The sequence below is a fragment of the Lagopus leucura genome, unplaced genomic scaffold, assembly GCF_019238085.1.
Source record: "Lagopus leucura isolate 7727_CA_CO unplaced genomic scaffold, USGS_WTPT01 Super-Scaffold_650, whole genome shotgun sequence".
Classification (NCBI taxonomy): Eukaryota; Metazoa; Chordata; class Aves; order Galliformes; family Phasianidae; genus Lagopus; species Lagopus leucura.
The window spans coordinates 1,221,251-1,239,610 of record NW_024962253.1 but is presented as its reverse complement, the minus strand read 5'-3'; the positions used below and the strand labels follow the sequence as shown (position 1 = coordinate 1,239,610).

The window sequence follows — 18,360 nt, the reverse complement described above, 5'->3', positions numbered from 1 at the left end:
GATGACGAAGCCGTCCGCCCGCAGGTCCATCAGCTCCGTCTTGAGCCGCTCCGCCTTCCGCAGGGACACCGTGTAGTAGCACCAGGCCACCACCGCGGCGATGAACAGGATGAGGCCCAGCGTGACGGCCCCCAGCATGGGCCTCAACTCCTTGGATGGCTTCTGCTTCACCGGTGTGAAGTTTTCAGGCAGGAAAGTGTACATGGCACTTGTTTTCTCTATCACTTCTTGCAGAGGAGTGGGAAGAAAGTTTTCTCTGCAGCCAGGTTGGGTTTCTCAGGAGAAGAAAACAGGGAGTTCCCACCTCCACCGAGACCCAGAGCACACGTCTCTGAAAAAGAAGAGGATATATATAGTCTGGGAAGAACCTCTGAACTAAGGGATCATTTGTCATCTGTTCTCTGTCTCAATTTCAGCTGTTCTCATTGCCCCCACACTGTCAGCTGGATGTGCTGCATGTGGGGTGGCATCCACAGCCCCAAAACACCCTGCAGATGACATGCCAGGATCCCAGCCTGGAAACATCCAAGCAGTATGTGCCTAAGTTTTTTGGCTGCAGCCTGCTCCCCTGTACACGGCCCCAGGAAGGAGGCTGCTCAGAGAGCCAAGAGCTGAGCGCTTTCCCTGTGCTGTGGGACCAGCCAAGCACTGTGCTGTGGGTTCAGAGTCAAAAAGTGAAGCAAGGACATGGAAAGTGAAGAGCAAAACCAGGCAAAGGAGGAACAGGGGTGGAGAGGAGCCATGGAGATGATTATGCATGCCTTGATCCCCAGGATGCTGTGTTGTCTCAGGGGCTTGGCACAACAAGGGCAGGACTAAACAACTTTCCTTGCCCCTTCCAGCCCATCACAGGTGGAATGCCCCAGGACTAGCAGCGGGGCAGCCCAGCTGCTGATCTTCCTGGGGATCTAGCCTGTGGGGAAAAACAGGGACCTGAGGATCTCCGAAGCCCTCTGCTCCAAGCAGGGGTGCTCAGGTGTGAGCCTGAACAGCTGGGTTCTGGAACCTGAGAATGGGCTCTACAACAATGCATCACACTCAGTATATGTCTTATAGCAGCAGCTGGGGCAGACGTTGCAGCTGGGGATTTTTTTTCTTGCAAAAAGGAAGATCAGAGAGCAGGCTGCCAGGCAAAGGTGCAGGGACAGAGTACAACACAGACACAGGATATTTGGGGCAGGAGCTGCAGAAAAGGAAAGATGGGGCACAGCTGCACAGTATGAGTGCTGGAGTGGCCATGTCAACCTTCTGCTGGGTGCCTGTGATTTTCTAGGCTGCCAGACGCTTTAAATGGGATTACAGCAGCATTAGGAAGCGATTAGCAAGAGTGGGTGGTAGGCTGAGCTAAATGACCTGTCCCGCAGCCAAGTCCCATTGAGCCTTTGCACAGACAGGAGCAGCTCTGGTCACTCTGCCTGTGTCACCCTGGGCAAGATGCTGCCTGCAGGAGGGGATGGGGCCACATCTCCCTGCACACATAATGCACAGCCAGCTGAGCCCAGCCACTAGAAAACGGGCAATAGGGAAATTGGGCAAAAGAGACGTTGGTAGGAGATGCTGCACTGGCATTAAACCATGCTCCTACATAAACACCTCTAGTGTTAGACACAACCAATAGAGCTGAGCAATGCCTCAGGGACACTCTGATGCCCAACCTGGAGCTGCTTCCCTGCTGCCCATCTCCACAAGCTTGGGCATCCACAGCAAGCAAGAGGTTGCAGCCAGCACCAAACAACACATGGGGCTGGTGCACATAGCTGTGCGTGCTTCAGGACCTACAAATGTGTGGGCATAGCTCAAATGAGTTCCCTCACTCTCTGCACTGGGGAGTTCTGGGCTGCCAGTGACAGAGCTACTGCTATCAGAGACAAGGCTGAGCCTTGTATGGGCCCTATCTTGGGACTGGGAGGTTTGAGAGGGGAGGAAAGAAAATGCATCCACCTGGAGAGCAGAACTGGTAAATTATTTGGGGAAAAGGATTTTTGGAACCTGTCGTGTTTCCTGAGAGAGAGGAAATAAATGGCTTTTTCTTTCCTAGGTCTCTTCTGGGGTTTTATGCTCCAGAAATGGCTGATTCTGCCGCTCTATTCCTCATCTCCACTTAAAACTGAGAGCAACAGGGGCTCTCTGGATTGTCATCGCCCTCTCAGGAGGTCGGTTTATTATTTATGAGCCACTTTGAATCTGCTCTATTTTTAGGCCATTTCCCCCTCCATGGGTTGGAATTTGTGACGTGCATGGAAGAACCAGCACTGCTGCTGCCACTCAGGAGTAAAGCAATGCAGTTTGTAGGAGAGGTTTTACGCCCAATCTGTCTTGTAGTGCTTTGAAACCCTGGTGTCCAAGCCAGCAGATGCAATCCAGTCCATGTGTTCAGCCTGTCTGTGGGCCTGGTGCACTGAAATGGGGATGCAAAGGATAGCAGTGCAGGGACAGCTGGCAGTGGCACAGCATCACTGGCTGACTCAGGGAGCCAAAATGCTTCCCTGCTTGCAGGATAATGGCAAAGCCAACACAACAGCTGAGCCAACCTCTGCGGCTTGGCTCAGGCAGCCCTCCATGCAGGCAGCCCACCGTCCTGCACTGTCCCACTGCAAAGGATGGTAATTTGTACACGCTGTCAGCAGGCAGCACCCAAAAATGCTGAGTGGCACCATGCAAAGACTCTCAGACCCCAAAAACCAGCTGCAACTCAGCACCCATCAGCATCATTTCTGGCATCAAATGTTCATGGTGGGAGCAAATTTGCAGAGCAAAGGTGGCTGAGAAATGAGTTTGCAGCCTTGAGACAGCAGAACTGTGCCACACAGGGCCTTACTCTGTGCCTGGCCCAGCACCTTTTGGGTCCTGTTAATGCAATGTGCAACTCTCCAGCCTGTGATCAGTCCCAGAGCAAAGTCTTTCAGGCACCCCCAAGATAAAGCCTTCCACCTTGCATGCAGTGAGCCTGCACATGCAAAGCCTCTTTCAACATATTTTGGAATGCGACTTTGTTATTTTGCTCCAAGATGACATTGCTGTGACCTCCAGCTCCTCTAAAAAAAGAAAACAGGCAGGGAGGACAGCAAAGACAAGCAGCATGGTTGCAGCTTGCTGCGATGAAGCCTCCCAGCTGAACCAAAGCAAAGCTTTTTCTTTCTCATTCCATGGAAACAGCCAGTCACCGTGCCTTGATCAGAGATGAAAGTGCAGCATTCAAGCAGGACACACTTTATGGAGTAAAAATAAAAATCCTTTTTTGATCAGTTCTATTTTTACTGATACAGCCGCTGAATGTGGGCTGCGAGGCCCACAGCACCATTAACCCCAGCACCTTTATAATGAGGTCATTCGTTTAAAAATGGTCACCTTCATCAAACCAGTCCCTGTTGCCCCAAATTGTCAGCTCTGAACTGTGCTGGCACCAAGTCTGTGCCAACACCCTGCGCTGATTTCCCAGGCCTGCATGCCAGGAATCTACACCCAAGGGGTACAAGGTGCCACCACCTCCACAAATACCTGGCAGGGGTTGAGCAGATGGAACACTGCAGTCTTCACCACCAGGCATTTCCAGTCCTTAAAAGAGCAGCAAAATAGGGAAGCGAAAAGGAAAATGACCTCTACAAAGTGTCTATGGGGGAAAAAATGCCACTGAAAGCATGGAGCCATTGACTTGCTAAAGGGACTTTGCAGTCTGCCAGCTGTAAATCTGAAAGGAGCTGGGATGAGCAAACCCTTCTGCATATTAAGTTTATCCAGCACTTTGAGTGAAATTGCTGTCCCATCTGATGGGAGATGGAGGCAGGGGGACTCGTGGCAGAACGGCTGCTCCATGGACACGCTCCTCACAGTGGCATCAATTTGTCCCCTGCCCTGCAGTCACCGTGGGGTCCTGGGTTTGTCCCCACGCGGTACAAGCCACTCCTAAGTCAGCCTGGAGGGACACAGGTCCCCAGGCAGTCACGGGGACAGCCAGAACATCCTTTCCAGGGGACCCAAAAATGCCTGGTTTCAGGGACTCGCAGGGTGTCATTTTGCAGGAGAGAAGTGAGAGCTACCTCCCTGCTTCTGGGATGCCACTCCACGTCAGTCCACAGCCACGCAAACATCACCACACCAGTATGTGGGGAACAGACAGCTCATCCCAGAGGGGACATGGCACACTGGAAGAACCTGCAACTTCACTGCCTCCTGGGGCAGAAATCCACATTGCTCCTGTGTCTCCAGCTGCCCTGCCCTCCACACAGCACTGGCAGGCTGCAAGCAGAATATGCCTGAGGCAGAAGGAAGGGACCTGCATATCATTGGCTTGTCACTGTCACAGGTGTGTTCTCTCTGGCACAGTGATGGCAGCGTGCAGCCAGCCCTTGGGCCATAGTGGCAGCCACAGACATTTGTGGTGGCACGGGGTGAGCGCGAGGGGCATTGCTGGCACGGGCAGATGTCAGATGGGATTTGGGCTCACCATTCATCTTCCTGCAGCAGGAGAGGAAGGGATGGCAAACAATCATCCTGCCTGCAGTCAGAGGTTTCAGGAAAGCAGAAAGCAAAAAAAATAAAAAAATAATAATAAAAAAATCAATCCAATGCCAAATTTAAAAACAAACAAAACAAACATTATTTTTATTGTTTTCCCCCTAAAGTCTAAACACAGCCATGATTCAGCACTATAACAATGCTGCCTCAAGCAAAAGGAAACAAGCAACCCCTCTGCTGCTGGTTGCACCAGGCATCTTGAGGATAAACTCCAAAGTGCGTATAGAGAGCTCACCAGAAAAGGGCAGAAATACTGCCAGGACATTGCGCGTCTGCAGAAATGAACTGCAACATTCCCTCTGCTGAACCTTAAACATTTCCACATGTATTGCAGCAACTGGTACTCTGCAGCTCAGTTACGCTTCTTGAAGCTGTCTGCATCAAGTGATGCTCCAAACCCAATTAAACACCTCATGGGTGTTTGACCAGGTCTGCCACACAAAAAACCCCACAGTGAGTCAACCTTGGCAGGAAATGTCTAAATATTTAATACACCTGACGATTCCCTCTTCACAACATCCTCTTTCTTTGTTCTTTGCTGTGTGCTACTCGGTAAGATGAAGTTTTAATAGGCTGGTTTTTAGCTGCACACAAGCAGCGCAGCACAGCCAGCTCACACCTAAACCACGCCCACTCACAGTGCCCAAATTTCCCCAAGATGCTGAACACGCAGGCCCACAATGTGAGGAAAAGGAGAACTGAACAAACCTGTCCCCAAAAGCCTTGAAGGTACAAATGCAAAAAGTGATGCCTCACAAAGTGGCCGTGGGTCTGAGACCAAACGCCGCGCAGGCAGCCAGCCATGCTGCTCTCCTGCCTCCTCACAAGGATCCCTGCTGGCAGCAGCAGCTCCGTCAGTCTCAGCACAGCATCACCCTCTGCCAAAGGGGAACGTGAGCGATGGCTGCAACAACCTCATGTGTGTGACCCAGGGCCCCAGCTCCTGCTGCACAGGGTCTGCATTTTGTTTCTTTTGCCCCTCACAGCGTGGTTTGATGAACACAGCCCTCCCACACACAAGATGCAGCTGTGTCCATAGTGTATGAAAAAAGGGACAAAACCCATCCCCACAGAATCAGAATGCAGCTGGAAGGGACCCCACGAGGATCACCAAGTCGAGCTCCTGGTTCCACACAGCAACAGCCAAACCCAATGCCTGCATGCAGCGTCCCAGTGTTCTGTGAGCTCCAGCAGCTCAGTGCCGTGCCCGTGCCCCCCGCCCTCTGGTGCAGAGCCTTTCCCCACCCCCGGCCCTCCCCTGGCACAGCTCCATGCCGTTCCCTAGGCCCTGTCGCTGTCACACACAGAGCAGAGCTCAGCGCTGCCCTCCACTCCTTGAGGAGATGCAGCCGCCATCAGGCTCCCCTCAGCTCCTCCGCTCTGTGCCCAGCACACCCAGGACCCCCAGCCGCTCCCACGCCCCACCAGCACCGCCGCCGTCTCCCCAGCGCTCCTGAGCGCACAACACCTCAGCCCTCAGAACACCAGAACAGAACAGCCCTCAGCAGGACCCATGCCCAGCCCCCCAAGCACCTCCACGACCCCGAGGCCCCGTCCCACCCGTGCTGAGGACGCACCTCGTCCCCACTCGCCCTGCGGCGCTCGGGTCCCGCTGCGAACGCACGGCGCCGTGCCGGGCTCGGTGAGCAAACGCCAGCACGGCGGGAGCCGAAACCCGAGCGCACCCAACACCCAACCGCTACGATGCGATACGGGGGAGGAAACGGGAACCCCTGGCACAGCCTCTGCAATTTTCCAGCCTTCGGGTCCGGCGGGCTGCCCTGCTGGCGACACGGCACGCGAATGCCCGCCCTTCAGCCCCGCACACCAGCCCGAGAAGGGAGGCAGAGGAATCGCTGCGGGCTCCGCCGCTCCACACCGCTGCTGGCACCTGCCGGGGGAGGGAGGGAGGCCGGGAGCGGCTGTCCCCGAACCCACCGAGGATACCCCCGCCTCAACCGGGCACCGCGCAGCCCCGCAGCCCCGCACACTTACGCGCAGCCCCGGGCCATGGCAGGGCTCCTGTAGCGGCACTACCGCCTCCCGCCGCGGTTCCGGGGCTGGGAGGAACCGGAGAGCCCGCCCCGGCCCGCCCCGCTGCCCCGGCCCGCCCCGAGCTCCGTGCCGGCGGTGCCCTCGGCGCTGAGGCCGCGGCGCGGGGAGGCTGTGCTGCCCGCTGGAGCGGGGCTCTCAGTTCTTCATTCATCAAACACCTTCCTGAATTACCCGCCTTCTTTCATCAGACGTCGCTCACAACCCCTCCTCCCTTGTTCAGCCCCTCTCTGGGGGACCTCAGCCCTGTGCCTGGATAATTTGGCAAAAGAAAGCGTGCCCGGAGTGCGGGGATGGATGGCCGCTTCTATTTCTGGAGGTGTCACTGTGCCCTGAAAGCTCTTCTTGCGTGCTTCGGTCTGTAGCTTGCGTTAATAGCACCTGGAAATCACAGAACCATAGAACCCTGTAAAGCCTTGGGTTGGAAGGGACCTCAACCCCCCCCTCAGCTCCACCCCCTGCCGTGGGCTGGTTGCCCCCACTGCTCAGGCTGCCCAGGGCCCCATCCAACCCGGCCTTGAGCACCTCCAGGGATGGGACACCCGTAACCAAGGTTTGTCCAATTGTAGCCCAAGGTCACAACATTTACTGGTCTCCCCTTTGCAGGGAGTTCCTCATTCTGTAGGAACCGAGCTGCCAGGGGTGGCTGTCCAAAGGTTTTATTGAGAGCTCATCTTCACTTTCCACTAATGTGCAGGTGCGTGGTACATCTCTGAGGCGAACTCGGGGTGGATGGTGTAGCTGCCTCTCTGCACTCCTCCCAGCTTCTTGAAGTGGCTGGAGTCCCACCTAGGAGAGGAGGCATGCGGTGCTACATGGGCAGAATGAAATTCTGCTTCTGGCTGCCAGCACTGCAGAGACAAGCACTGCCCACACAGCCTCCTATCCCCTATCAGCACCTCTGGGTACTGAAGCCGAACAGTGGAGCTGAGATCCCTGGCACTGTCACCTCAGTGAGGTCTCTCCCTGCCACCCCCACTCCTTGCACTGTCATTTTCCTAAAATCTTAGCTTCCAGACCCATGTGAGTTCAAGAAAATACACCTTATTCTCAGTGGAGAAGACTTTGAGAATCATCTCACCAAGGTTTGGGCGTGCAGACAGCTATGGAGACCTCAGTGCTCCTTGTCCTTGTTTGTTTTCAGTTTCTGGCCTCAGAAATTTAAGGCCAATCATTTTCTGCAAGCCTAACTCCTAATTTTGGATCACAGGCAGTTAGTTGGTGCAGTAGCACAGCAACAACTATGCTGGAGAACAGCCTCCTCTCTCCCTTGGCTGCTTCCCTGAGGGTTGTTCTAGGGAAAAAACTGCCTCTGCAGTGGAAAGATCCCAAAGATAAACACACGGGGATTAAGGATCTGCAGCGGGTGAAGGACATGGCTAATTACTGTGTAAAGGGCAGCATGACTGGGGAACGGATCCTTGGATGACAAAAGCAGGCGATGGCAGAAAGCACAAGAGCTACACAGGCAGCACGAATGTGGCACCAAAATCTGTTTGGTGCTAAGCCATGTACAGCAAGGCTTAGGGGCACCACTGAGAGTTTGGGTGCTGTGCAGTCCCAAGGACGGCAGGATGCAATCAAGCACAGCAACACCTGCCTTTGAGGGATGAAATTTAGTGTCTTCTTCTTCACAGATAGCAATAATGGGCTCCAGCTCAGCACCACAATGATGCCTTCTCTGCCTGGCTGTGGCCTACTTAATCCGTGAGATGGAGGAACTTGTTACTGACTGACCACCATAATGGGATCCACTACCCCTCAGGGTCTGCTTTCTGCACCATCACTCCCAGAACAATCCTCTGAGCAATTTTGCATCAAACCCTAACAGAAAGGGACATAGCCCCTTGCTGGTGGTAGGTAAAATAATAGCTTTGCACCAGGGCAACTTGCCTTTGACTGGAGCACTCTCACACATACTGTGTTCGTACCTAGGGCTCATATATGGGTATGATGGCCGGGGGTGATGTGTAGGTGCACAGAACGTCACCATAGGGCTGTAATTGCAACATGGGATGCTCCTGCAAGAGACAAGAGGCAGAGTGAGCAGTGGTCCTGAGAATAGAGGGCTGTTTTTCCCAACCCACTCAACCCAGCTCATCCCAACCAACTGATCTCATCCTAGCCCACCCAACCCAACTCATCTCACTTCAGCCCAGCTCATTTGAATCCAAGCCATCCCGGTCCAAACCAAAATACTCACTGATCCATTCACAGCCCATCCCAGCCCAGCTCAACCTTACAGTCCGTTCCGCTAGCGCATGGAGATGCCTCCTGATGGCAGGGTCCCCATCGACATAGTAGTCCATCCCTCGCAGGCAGTAGTGGCGACCAGAGCATGGGCTGTAATAGCCCTGGAAGGGTCTCCTCCCTGACACAGTGTACACAGGCTGCAGGGACGATGGTGAGAGCCGCGACAGCCTGCGCAGCATGTCAGCAACCACCTCCCTCTCTGCAAGCAGAAGGACAGAGAGGGTAGCGAAAAGGAGGAGCAGGCATCTGATCAAGCAGATGGCCACTGGCATGGCACAGGCACAGCTACAGCTGGAGCTCTGGATGAGGGCAGTTACCATATTGGTTGAGGCAGGCAGGTTTTGGGGGATATGGCACAGGTATGCTTTGAAGAAAAGTCTCCATTCTCTTCTCCTGCAAGGAGTGATTGCAGCCTTTGTAGCATTGCCAGCATGTCACTACAGAGCCCAGGATGCTGATGGCACCCGAGGTAGCTCCAGTTTTGCAGGGGTAAAGTAAAAGGGGCCAGATTCTACCTTGGGTGGCAGGGGGACGTAGGTGCTGTACTTGTTCCAGGCTGCACTGTTGTAGGGTCCTGCTCGCCAGGTGATGTATTTGTCCTCATTGACAAAAACTGGGCTGTATTTCTCTGAAATGAGAAACAGACAGGACTGACCTGTGGGGCAGGTGGCTGCCAGTGGGGTCGGGGATGTGTGACACAGCTGGAACATCCCATCTGCTCTCTGAGTCTCACAGATACAACACCATGGGTTCAGGGGCACTTGAGAGGTGCTGCTGCTGGGGTCCTTGTTAAGGGCCATTGGGACCTTCATAGGTGTGAGTGCCAGCACCTCCATTCCACTGGTCAAGAGACAATGGAGGCAGGGTGAATGGTGGCACTGAGAGTGAAGGAGGGCATGTCCATTCCAGCCCATTCCAGCTCATCTCAACCCAACCGTGGGAGCCAGGGGGGACGTGTCCTTCAGCATCACTGACCACCAGTAGGTGTTGAGGGTCCACCAGTGGGGTGAGCCCAAGAGACCCCAACATGGGGATGCTGACAGGTGGTTACAGCAAAGCTACAAGCACAGATGGCAAGTGACAGCCACTTTGCCACCACTAGGGAAATGCAGAATGTAAAAGGAGGGGTGGGCAGAGTTGCACCTTGTGGCCTTCAGTGACGTGCTCTGTGTGACAGAGGGGGACAGATGGGAACTTACAGTACCTTCAGGTTTGGTCAGCCAATATTTCTCAGGCCAGTAAGCAGTGGGGTCAATGGCATTCCGGTACAAATACTCCTGCATCACAGCCTTAATCAGCTTCTCAGGCTGACCTTGGTGAGACATATTTTGCTCCTGGGGCATTGTTAATCCCTAAAGACAGTGGAAAGTGAGGTGAGATACCCAGGTGATGCACCTGCCTTTATCAGCACTGGGAAATGTGGTGAAGCCAATCACTGATAATCAGGCAGGACCTAACAGTGGAGACACGCCCCAGAACTCACCAGGAGGGTGAATATCTGCATAGAGGGTGTGCACTGGGGACAGAGAGTGGCTGGGTACCACTACCCTTCTGCATTTGTGGTGTCTGGGACATCCAGGTGCTTTGCAAAGCAGAGGATGGTGTGGGGACAACAGGGCCACTACGTATAAGGCCAGCAGAGGTAGGAAAAAAAGCTGTGGGATAAAGCCCTGCAACTGGCAGAGGCCAAAAGGAGTGGGGTGTGCCGGGATGCCTGGGCTGCAGGAGATGCTTCTGTCTCTTAGTAGCTGTGACATCCTTCTCCATGCCCTCTGCTGGCTCTCTAATTATAACACACACGTTAATGAGGCTGCAAGAGATAACCCATTTTGTGGTATGCTTCACATCAGAGCCTACCTGGTGGCTAGACTGTGTGGGGAGAACCATATGGCTGTGGACCATAGGGACCCCCCTAGCAAGATCATGTCTCAGAGGTCTGTCCTACTCCAGGAGCAGGGCTGGGAGGTGTTCTGCCACGCTCAGGACTGGGCAAGCCTCAGGGCTGCGAGCTGGGGAATCCATCTGCCCCCATCACAACCACATCACCTGGATGCCCTGCCTCATTTCACCCTTCCCAGTGGATGCACTCTGAAACCTGCTGATGGTCAGGAATTGTATGAGAGCTTGTGCTTGTCTGCCCCATAAGCACACTCCACAGACACACACCAAGCCCAGGGGACAAGAAATGTGGAAAGTAAAAATGTTGTTTCTGCACTGGATGAGGAAAAGGGCAATTGATCTAAAGAAGAAAGCTGTAGCATATCCTTAGAAATAGCTGATCCCATATACATATTAGTAATCCCATATACATATTAGTAACATAGTTTAGAAATATAGTTACCAAATTATGTGACAAATTCTTTCTCACAAAGCTGCAATAGGCTTTAAATGTTCTAAACAATGTGGGTATAGTATTCTGAACTAGGAAACATATTGTAAGGTTGTTCATTAGGCCAGCAGAAGTGAAATGCATTTAACAAGCTTTCAAGGAGTCACGGCCTTTCACAAATCAGAACTGTCCCACTCTGTGGAATGTCAGGATGCCATAGGCAGGCTCCAAGATACTCCCCTCTATCCTCCTTCCGAGCTTATCTCTGTGCAAGGACAGATGGATGACCAGAACAATGACCCCGTGTAAAGGGCACAAATGCTAGGAGGTAATTAAACAATTAAGAGGTTATGTTTACGTTTATGTTGTAAAGCAGGCATCCAAAAGTTATGTCCAGATGTTTGTTAAGAAAGCAATTGTTAGAAGGCAATTAACCAATGAAGATATCCATGTTTGGGTGGCAAGGATTTGTGTTTACTTGGTATGTGTATGATTAGTGAAGCGTTGAGAAGATTGTGATCCTGCAGTACTCAGCCAATGAGGAACCAGGGGAGAAGGAGGTAAGCATCGGGCAATAGGGGATAAAAGATGGAACACTGTTTTCTGGGTGCTCTCCTGCTTGCAGGAGGCCTGCCATTGCCATTGCGAATAACATCTGCTTTATTGGAGATACCGTCCTGGAAAACTATTTGGATATTTCCAACAGATGCCACAAGCACAGACATATTGCTGACCAGGGAACACGAGCATCCCAATATGGAGACTGAGGCAACCCATGAGTTCCCCTGTGCCACCCCTCACCCAGCCCTGAGCATCCTCAGCCAGGTAAGGGAAGAAACCCCGAGGCTATTACCTGGGTCACAAATTTGTTTTCTTTCCATAGCTGCAGTGGAGCCTTCTCATAGATGGTCTTTTTCATGGAGCATGGTGGCCGGTAAGCATCGGTGTAGGTGCTGACAGGAGTCTTGTGCTTTTGGGCAAAGAGGAACATGGTGCTGCGGCCACAGGGATGCTGGATCCTGGTGGATCTTGGGGTGGCTTACAGGCACTGCACAGAGCTGGAGAACTTGTGTGGAAAGGGAATGGGGCCCTGGTGTCTCTGTTCTGGAGGCTCCTTTATGTCTTTGTGGTCTGTATGTCATTGGTGACATCACAGTGTGGGAGAAGGGAGATTGGGACACATTCTGTCAGTGCTATGGTGTGTTCCAAAGGATACCAAGTCCTGGAGTAGTGCTCAGTAACAGCTCCCTGCAACCTGCATCCCTGCCTCAGTGGGCACTGCTGCATTCCCTTGATCCCAGCCTTCCTCCCCCTCCCACAGGCAATTAGATTAACAAGGATAAGAAACAGTTTCAGCTGATCCCAGTCAAGGTAACTGTATTTTGGGAGGTGCAGGACCATAGCTTGTAGGCATTTTTGGGTTTCTAGGCCCTCTCTCTCCTCTTTGCCTTGAAAAAAGCAGTGCAGTACCACGTTGCTCCAGCCACCACAAGGCAGGGCACTGGGCTCCTACCCACATGGCTCTGCTCTGTGGTTTTGGGGTATGAAGAGGAATTACTGCCTGCTCTGGGGAGCTCTCCATGTGTTAAGTTGTTGGGTTGGTTTTTTTTTTTCATTAAAAAGGGAGATTAAGGTCACCTTGTGTGGCTCATTTGCTATTGCAATAGTGAGCTCTGCAGGGCTGGTGTAGGTGAACGATCCCCAAGCTCAGTGCAGGCAATGGGGTTACACAAGGGGAGGACTCACAGAAACCACGTGCTCTTTTTGCCCAAATCAGGATGCTGGGCGGAAGCCCCGTACTTGGACACCTCTTTTCTGAGCATCCCTGCACTGCTACAGGTTTTCGTCCCTCCTGACTGACCAGCAATGCCTGAACATCAGCTCTGTCCATCTGTTAGTCCACCCCTGATTTCAGCATCAATGAGAGCTGGGGCACCTTGGGACACCATCCTGGCTCTGTTTGTATCCTCACACCCTGCTGTCCATTTCCCTCCAGTGACAAAGGCTGGCAGGCTGGTTTTTGTATATATGCTTTTTAATATCATTAATTGTTACACTACACACAACCAGTAACAATGATAAATACTGCCATGAAAATGTTAAAAAAACAAAAATTACATGTTTCTTTTTTTTTTTTTCCAAAAAACCCCACATTTTTAAATAAATTAATGCATAAAACTGATGGTAGGATAAAAAAAAAAAAAAAGAAAACCCAAAACAAACCACAACACAACTGATCTGTTTAAGGCAATACTCTACGCAGACAAGAACAGAAGTACAACGTGTGCTACATGTTCTGAACAGGAAAAAAATAGAAAAAAAAAGAACGTACGAGATGCAGACTGATGCTTTGGGAGTGAAAAACTCCCCAAACCAGATGATAAAACCAATGGCCAAGTTAAGTGCAGCATTAATACACTCCGCATGTCACATGATTAGCAGGTTCCTAACATGGACTAAGGTCAAGCTACAACAAATTTATCTTCCTAATTAAAAGGTTATTCAGGTCAAACCCTACATTTAACTCTACTTTGCATTTGGCTGTTTCAGCTATGTTTCACTATATGCAAGGACGGCTGGAAATTCATCCCCTGTTCTGAGATTAAGGAAAAGGTTGGGAGGTCTCTCCTGAAAGGCATTTCCATTAAATATATCCCAGAAGGATCCCATTTTCAGTGACCCACAAATGCCTCCACTGGGCACCAGGCACTGCGCGGTGGAAGGAGACCTTGGAAGCATTTCCTTGGGGTTTAGTGTCTTTCAAGCTGAGGGCATGAAATGGACTTGATCTGAACACAGAAGAGGGCTGCCTCCCTGCCTGCCGGGTCATTTGGAGCCTGCTGGATGCACAGCCTGCTCTTTGCCAGCACGGGAGAAACTCAGCCATGGATACAGCCATGACATTTGCTGTTGAAGTTGGTGTGAAGCTCCATACCTGCCCAGACAGCCCATTGACCCCAATTATTAATGCAGCCCAGAACTTGGCCACTAGAAGGTGGACAATAATCTAAATGCCAAAAATATCCCCCTCTCCCTCCAAATTTAAAAGAAAAGGGACAGTAGCCACTCCCTGCCAGCTTCCCCTGGTGGATCCCCATCAGCTGTGACGCATGAGGTCAGCAGTGCCAGCTCTCACCAGCACTGACCCATACGTTCCCAGTAAGGTGCATGTCTGCAGGGTGCTGCCAGGGGGCAAAGAAGCTTCCTGGGACATGGTCAGAGCCTCTTGTACTGCCCTGCTGGGGTGCTTGTGGAGGAAGCTATAGTACACGAAGAAAGAAACTCAAGTGGAGTTGCTAAAAATTAAGAGTTGTGATAGCCAACAGCTGTCTGGACTGCTTTGGGTCTGGGTAGGAGGGGGACAACGCAGGACGGGGCTGAGAATCATTTTGGTGCAACTGCCTGTGTTGCCCAACACCAGTTCAAGGTGGGGACGGGGGAAAGATGATGGCTGCTTTCAGAAAAGAGTGAAAGGAGGACGTATGCAATATAACAAGGCTTGCAATTCTAGAACTAACCATTGTACATAGATACCAAAGTTTACCTGTGACAACTACTTATACTTCTATCACTGCTGCTGCTTTCCTCGCTTCCTTGCCTAACCCTTCCGTAGTTTGGGAAGCTGTAGCTGTTGGTGTGATGGTCAGCTCTGGCTCTCCCTCCATGAGCCCACACAGCACACAAAGGGACTCAGCCGCAGGATGCACTGAAGTCTGGAAGTCGCACGTTAGACACGGAGCAGCTCTACATGCCAGTGGCGTCTACTTTCAGAACCTTTCAGAAAACTATTTTATAGTGGTTCATTCCCTTTGTTATTAAACTGAAGGTTCAGTAGCCCCCGCAGAAGGATTTTAAATGGTTATAAATGTGCATAAGGGGAGGAAGGGGAATATCTTTCTGGATTTTCTCCCCTGCAAAAACTCTGTCCTCCACTAGAGCCATTCTCCCTGCAGACCTGCATCCATACCAGCATTTGCGTCATAGCAGACAAGGGAACCACTGAGAGATGTCCCAGCTGTGCCTCCTCTGGGTGTCAGGCTCATGCAGGGATCTTGAGTCCCAGACCCTAGCAGGGTGATGGTGGCTCACACCAAGGTTTTCAAATCACCTGGGTGACCCTCAGCCCTACAGTCTTCTTCTGGGCTGCTCAGGAGGGCAAAGGGAAATCCCGGCTGTCTCACTGGCTCTCCCACCATCACACTTGCTGCATCTCCTGCTGGGCTGCTGTGAGGAGAGCTGGCAGTGGTTTTCCACCTCTCCATGGGTCTGTATCACATCACAGCTTACTGGAGACCGCACCTGGGGCAGGTAAATGGGCAGACAGGGGAGGGCAAACACCTCAATAAGTAACAGGACTTATCTCAGCACAGCCTTTCAGTGGCTCTTCTTCTCCCAGTGCTTACTGCTCTGCTTCCAATAACACATCTGAAAGTAACATTTTAATAAGGCTTCAATTGTACCTTCCACTCCCAGATAAATTCCACTACTCCTCTCATCACTTGTTGCTGTGGAAATGGCTGTTTCACAGACTGGGTGCAATCAGCAAGATGTGTTCTTTCCAGAAGCACATGCATCTTTGGCTGAAGCAGCTTTTCACAGAAAGGCTCAAACCCACCACCAGTTTCTGCTGGCAATTTGGCCTGGGAAGCAATGGAAAAAGTTGCTCTCTATGGGTGCCAGGGAAAGCTGCAGTCTGTCCTGGTGTGTGTGTGTGTTCTGCTCTGTGCCATGGCACTCTGCATGTCCTGCTCCACGTAACCTCAGTTAGCCCTGGCCCTTGCCTTCCCAACAAGCTGCCAGAGGAGTGCTCAGCCAGACAGCATCTACCCACTGTGATCCTGGGACTGCCACCAGTGGACACCTAGAGGACATTCTGACCAACTGTGAAAATCTACTTTCAAGACATGAAAAGCAGAGAGACAGAAGCTGTGAAGAGTCAGTTCTGAAGGATGCCAGAGGCCAAAACCAGGGTACATTCAGGGTGGCATGTGCAGCCTGTGCTTGCTGAGCCCAGCAGCAGCCAGGTGATAAAGCCTGTTCTGGTATAGGTAGGAGAGGCCATACCCCATGTGCGCTTGAAGGAAGAAAGGAAAAAACGGCGAGACCAGACAAATACACCTCATATTGTTACATAAATGCTAAAAATAAAAGCATGAAACTGCCCTGGGAATATCACAAATGAGCATTGTGGTGATCTCTGGCATTCAATTAGAGCTCACTATCTGAGTTGTAAAGCCATCTGTACTTTGAAATCCCTTACCTCTGCTAGCAGGGGATGGTGCTGTTGGGCCACTGAATGTTACTGCACATTCTCTGTCAGCATGCACATTCAGTAGCCAGCTGTGCAAAGGCAAAATAACTGGGAAACATATCTTTGCCAAACATCGTCCCTAAAGCTGTTTAATCTCTCTACTGAACTCCACTCTGCAGCATTGATACACGAATACAACCAGAAGCTGGTAGAAGAAGAGCTGTTTTTTGCAGTATTATGAAAATATGTGTAAAACTTTAATAGCATGCTCCTTGCATCTTGCTTGCAGAGCTAACCTAACAGTGGTGCCCACTGTACAGTCAGTAACATCCATGCAAGGTGGTACTGTCATGGGAAGGCAGATTTCTTTCCAGTGCTACAGAAGAGAATGGATATCTAGAGAGGATGTGACTTGCCTGGGCTAGAGCAAACATCTAACATGCCAAAAGCAGCAAGATCTCATTTCTGTACTCTGATGGTCCAGTAGAGTCTCTGCAGTAGTATTTGGTTGCACTGCCAGCTCAGGGACACGATGTTTTTTGAGTGTGCATCTGAAAGCAAGCTTTGCTCCTTGCTGGTATCAGCACTGTACTGAGACAGATAAGCTTGGACTACTGGGACCTGTCCTAGGCCAAGGCAGCACTTGGCAGCCTTTCCAGTTATTGCTTGTTTTCCTTCTATCATTCCATCTGGTGCTCAGCTGGGACTCTCCTTCCTTCAAAAGCATCTTCATTTTGCTGCTGAGTCACATGCAGGGCGCTGTACTTTTCAAGCTTCCTGTGCACTGTTGTACAGTTTGCAGGCCACCCTCAGGACACATTGCATGGAGAGAGAAGGGTTCTGCTCAGGATTTCAGACCAGTGTGTCAGCCAGCACTCAGCTGAGCAGAGCAGCTGTCTCCTTCTGTGAAAGGAGATGCACAGCCAAACCACAGCAGTTGAGTCTGTCCTGTCCGTGGCTGAGCACAGCATCTAGAAGTCCCTTCTGAAGTCTGTGCTCCAGCCTTGGCCCTCTGCTTTTGCAGTTGCAAGGCATCTGCAGGCAATACGGCCATAGGAAAATAGCAGACTGGAGGGCCAAATGTACACCCTGGGGGCTGACATGCAGTGACATCAGATTTGATCGAGTGTTTCTTCCAAAGGCTGGCTTTGAGATAAGTCTAGTAAGATCAAAGGACCCTTTGGGAGGGTCATCTAGACATCAGCCTTCTTCCAGCTAAAGATTATACAGCCACCAGAAAAACAGACTACATCCTGCTATCCAAAGACTTTCTTTGACACTGGGAGCATAAATAGACATTTGGAAATGGGAAGTTTGCAGACTGGAGAAACAGAGTTGAGTGCTGAGACATTGCAGTCCAAAGACAGCTCATGCTAAAGAGCACAGCTGACATTTAATATGAGGAAACGATTTGCCTAAACTCTAGTAATTTGGAGACTAAAAGTACTTAAAATCCTAGCAAAAAGCTGGTCTGGCTTTAGGAGGCATCAAATTCATTTGTTGTAGGTGCCGGCATCACTATAAAGAAGCTTAATTGCTTGCTAATTTAGATGAACAGTAATGCAACCTTTCATACTCAGTGGCATACCTCCCTCTGGTATTCAGTACATTTTGGACGGAAAATAGGGTCTGAAAAGGCCATCTGGTATGGTGCAAACACTGATGCAAAGCAATGATTCTCTTTCTTGCAAGCAAACTGTAGCTGGGAGAGCACCCAGCATCTTTACAGCTTTTATAGCTTCACAGTGCTGCAGCGAAGAGTCAGGGGCTGTGCTCCTTGCTTTAACCTTCTCCAGGCCATGGCAGCAGATAACCTGCTGCTGTGGTGTAAAAGAGCAGCGGCCACATTCGTGTACTCCTTCCTGGGAACCCACCACAACATAACTTTAATGAGGGCACAAGGAAAACCTTACGGCTGGAACAAAGGTCTGAACACAAGAGAGACAGGGAGAGCCAACGC

The 18,360-nt window shown here is 51.4% G+C and overlaps 1 protein-coding gene across 1 annotated transcript; it reads right to left on the bottom strand.

The window, feature by feature from the left end:
* Positions 1-7,253: 7,253 nt before the first annotated feature.
* On the bottom strand, positions 7,254-12,140 carry CUNH9orf24 (chromosome unknown C9orf24 homolog). Its single transcript, XM_042862302.1, has 7 exons — positions 12,003-12,140; positions 10,025-10,172; positions 9,336-9,448; positions 9,138-9,213; positions 8,806-9,019; positions 8,499-8,588; positions 7,254-7,356 (listed from the first exon to the last, which is right to left on the bottom strand). The coding sequence occupies exons 1-7, from the start codon at positions 12,138-12,140 to the stop codon at positions 7,254-7,256; spliced, it is 882 nt and encodes a 293-aa protein (XP_042718236.1).
* Between the last annotated feature and the right edge of the window lie 6,220 nt (positions 12,141-18,360).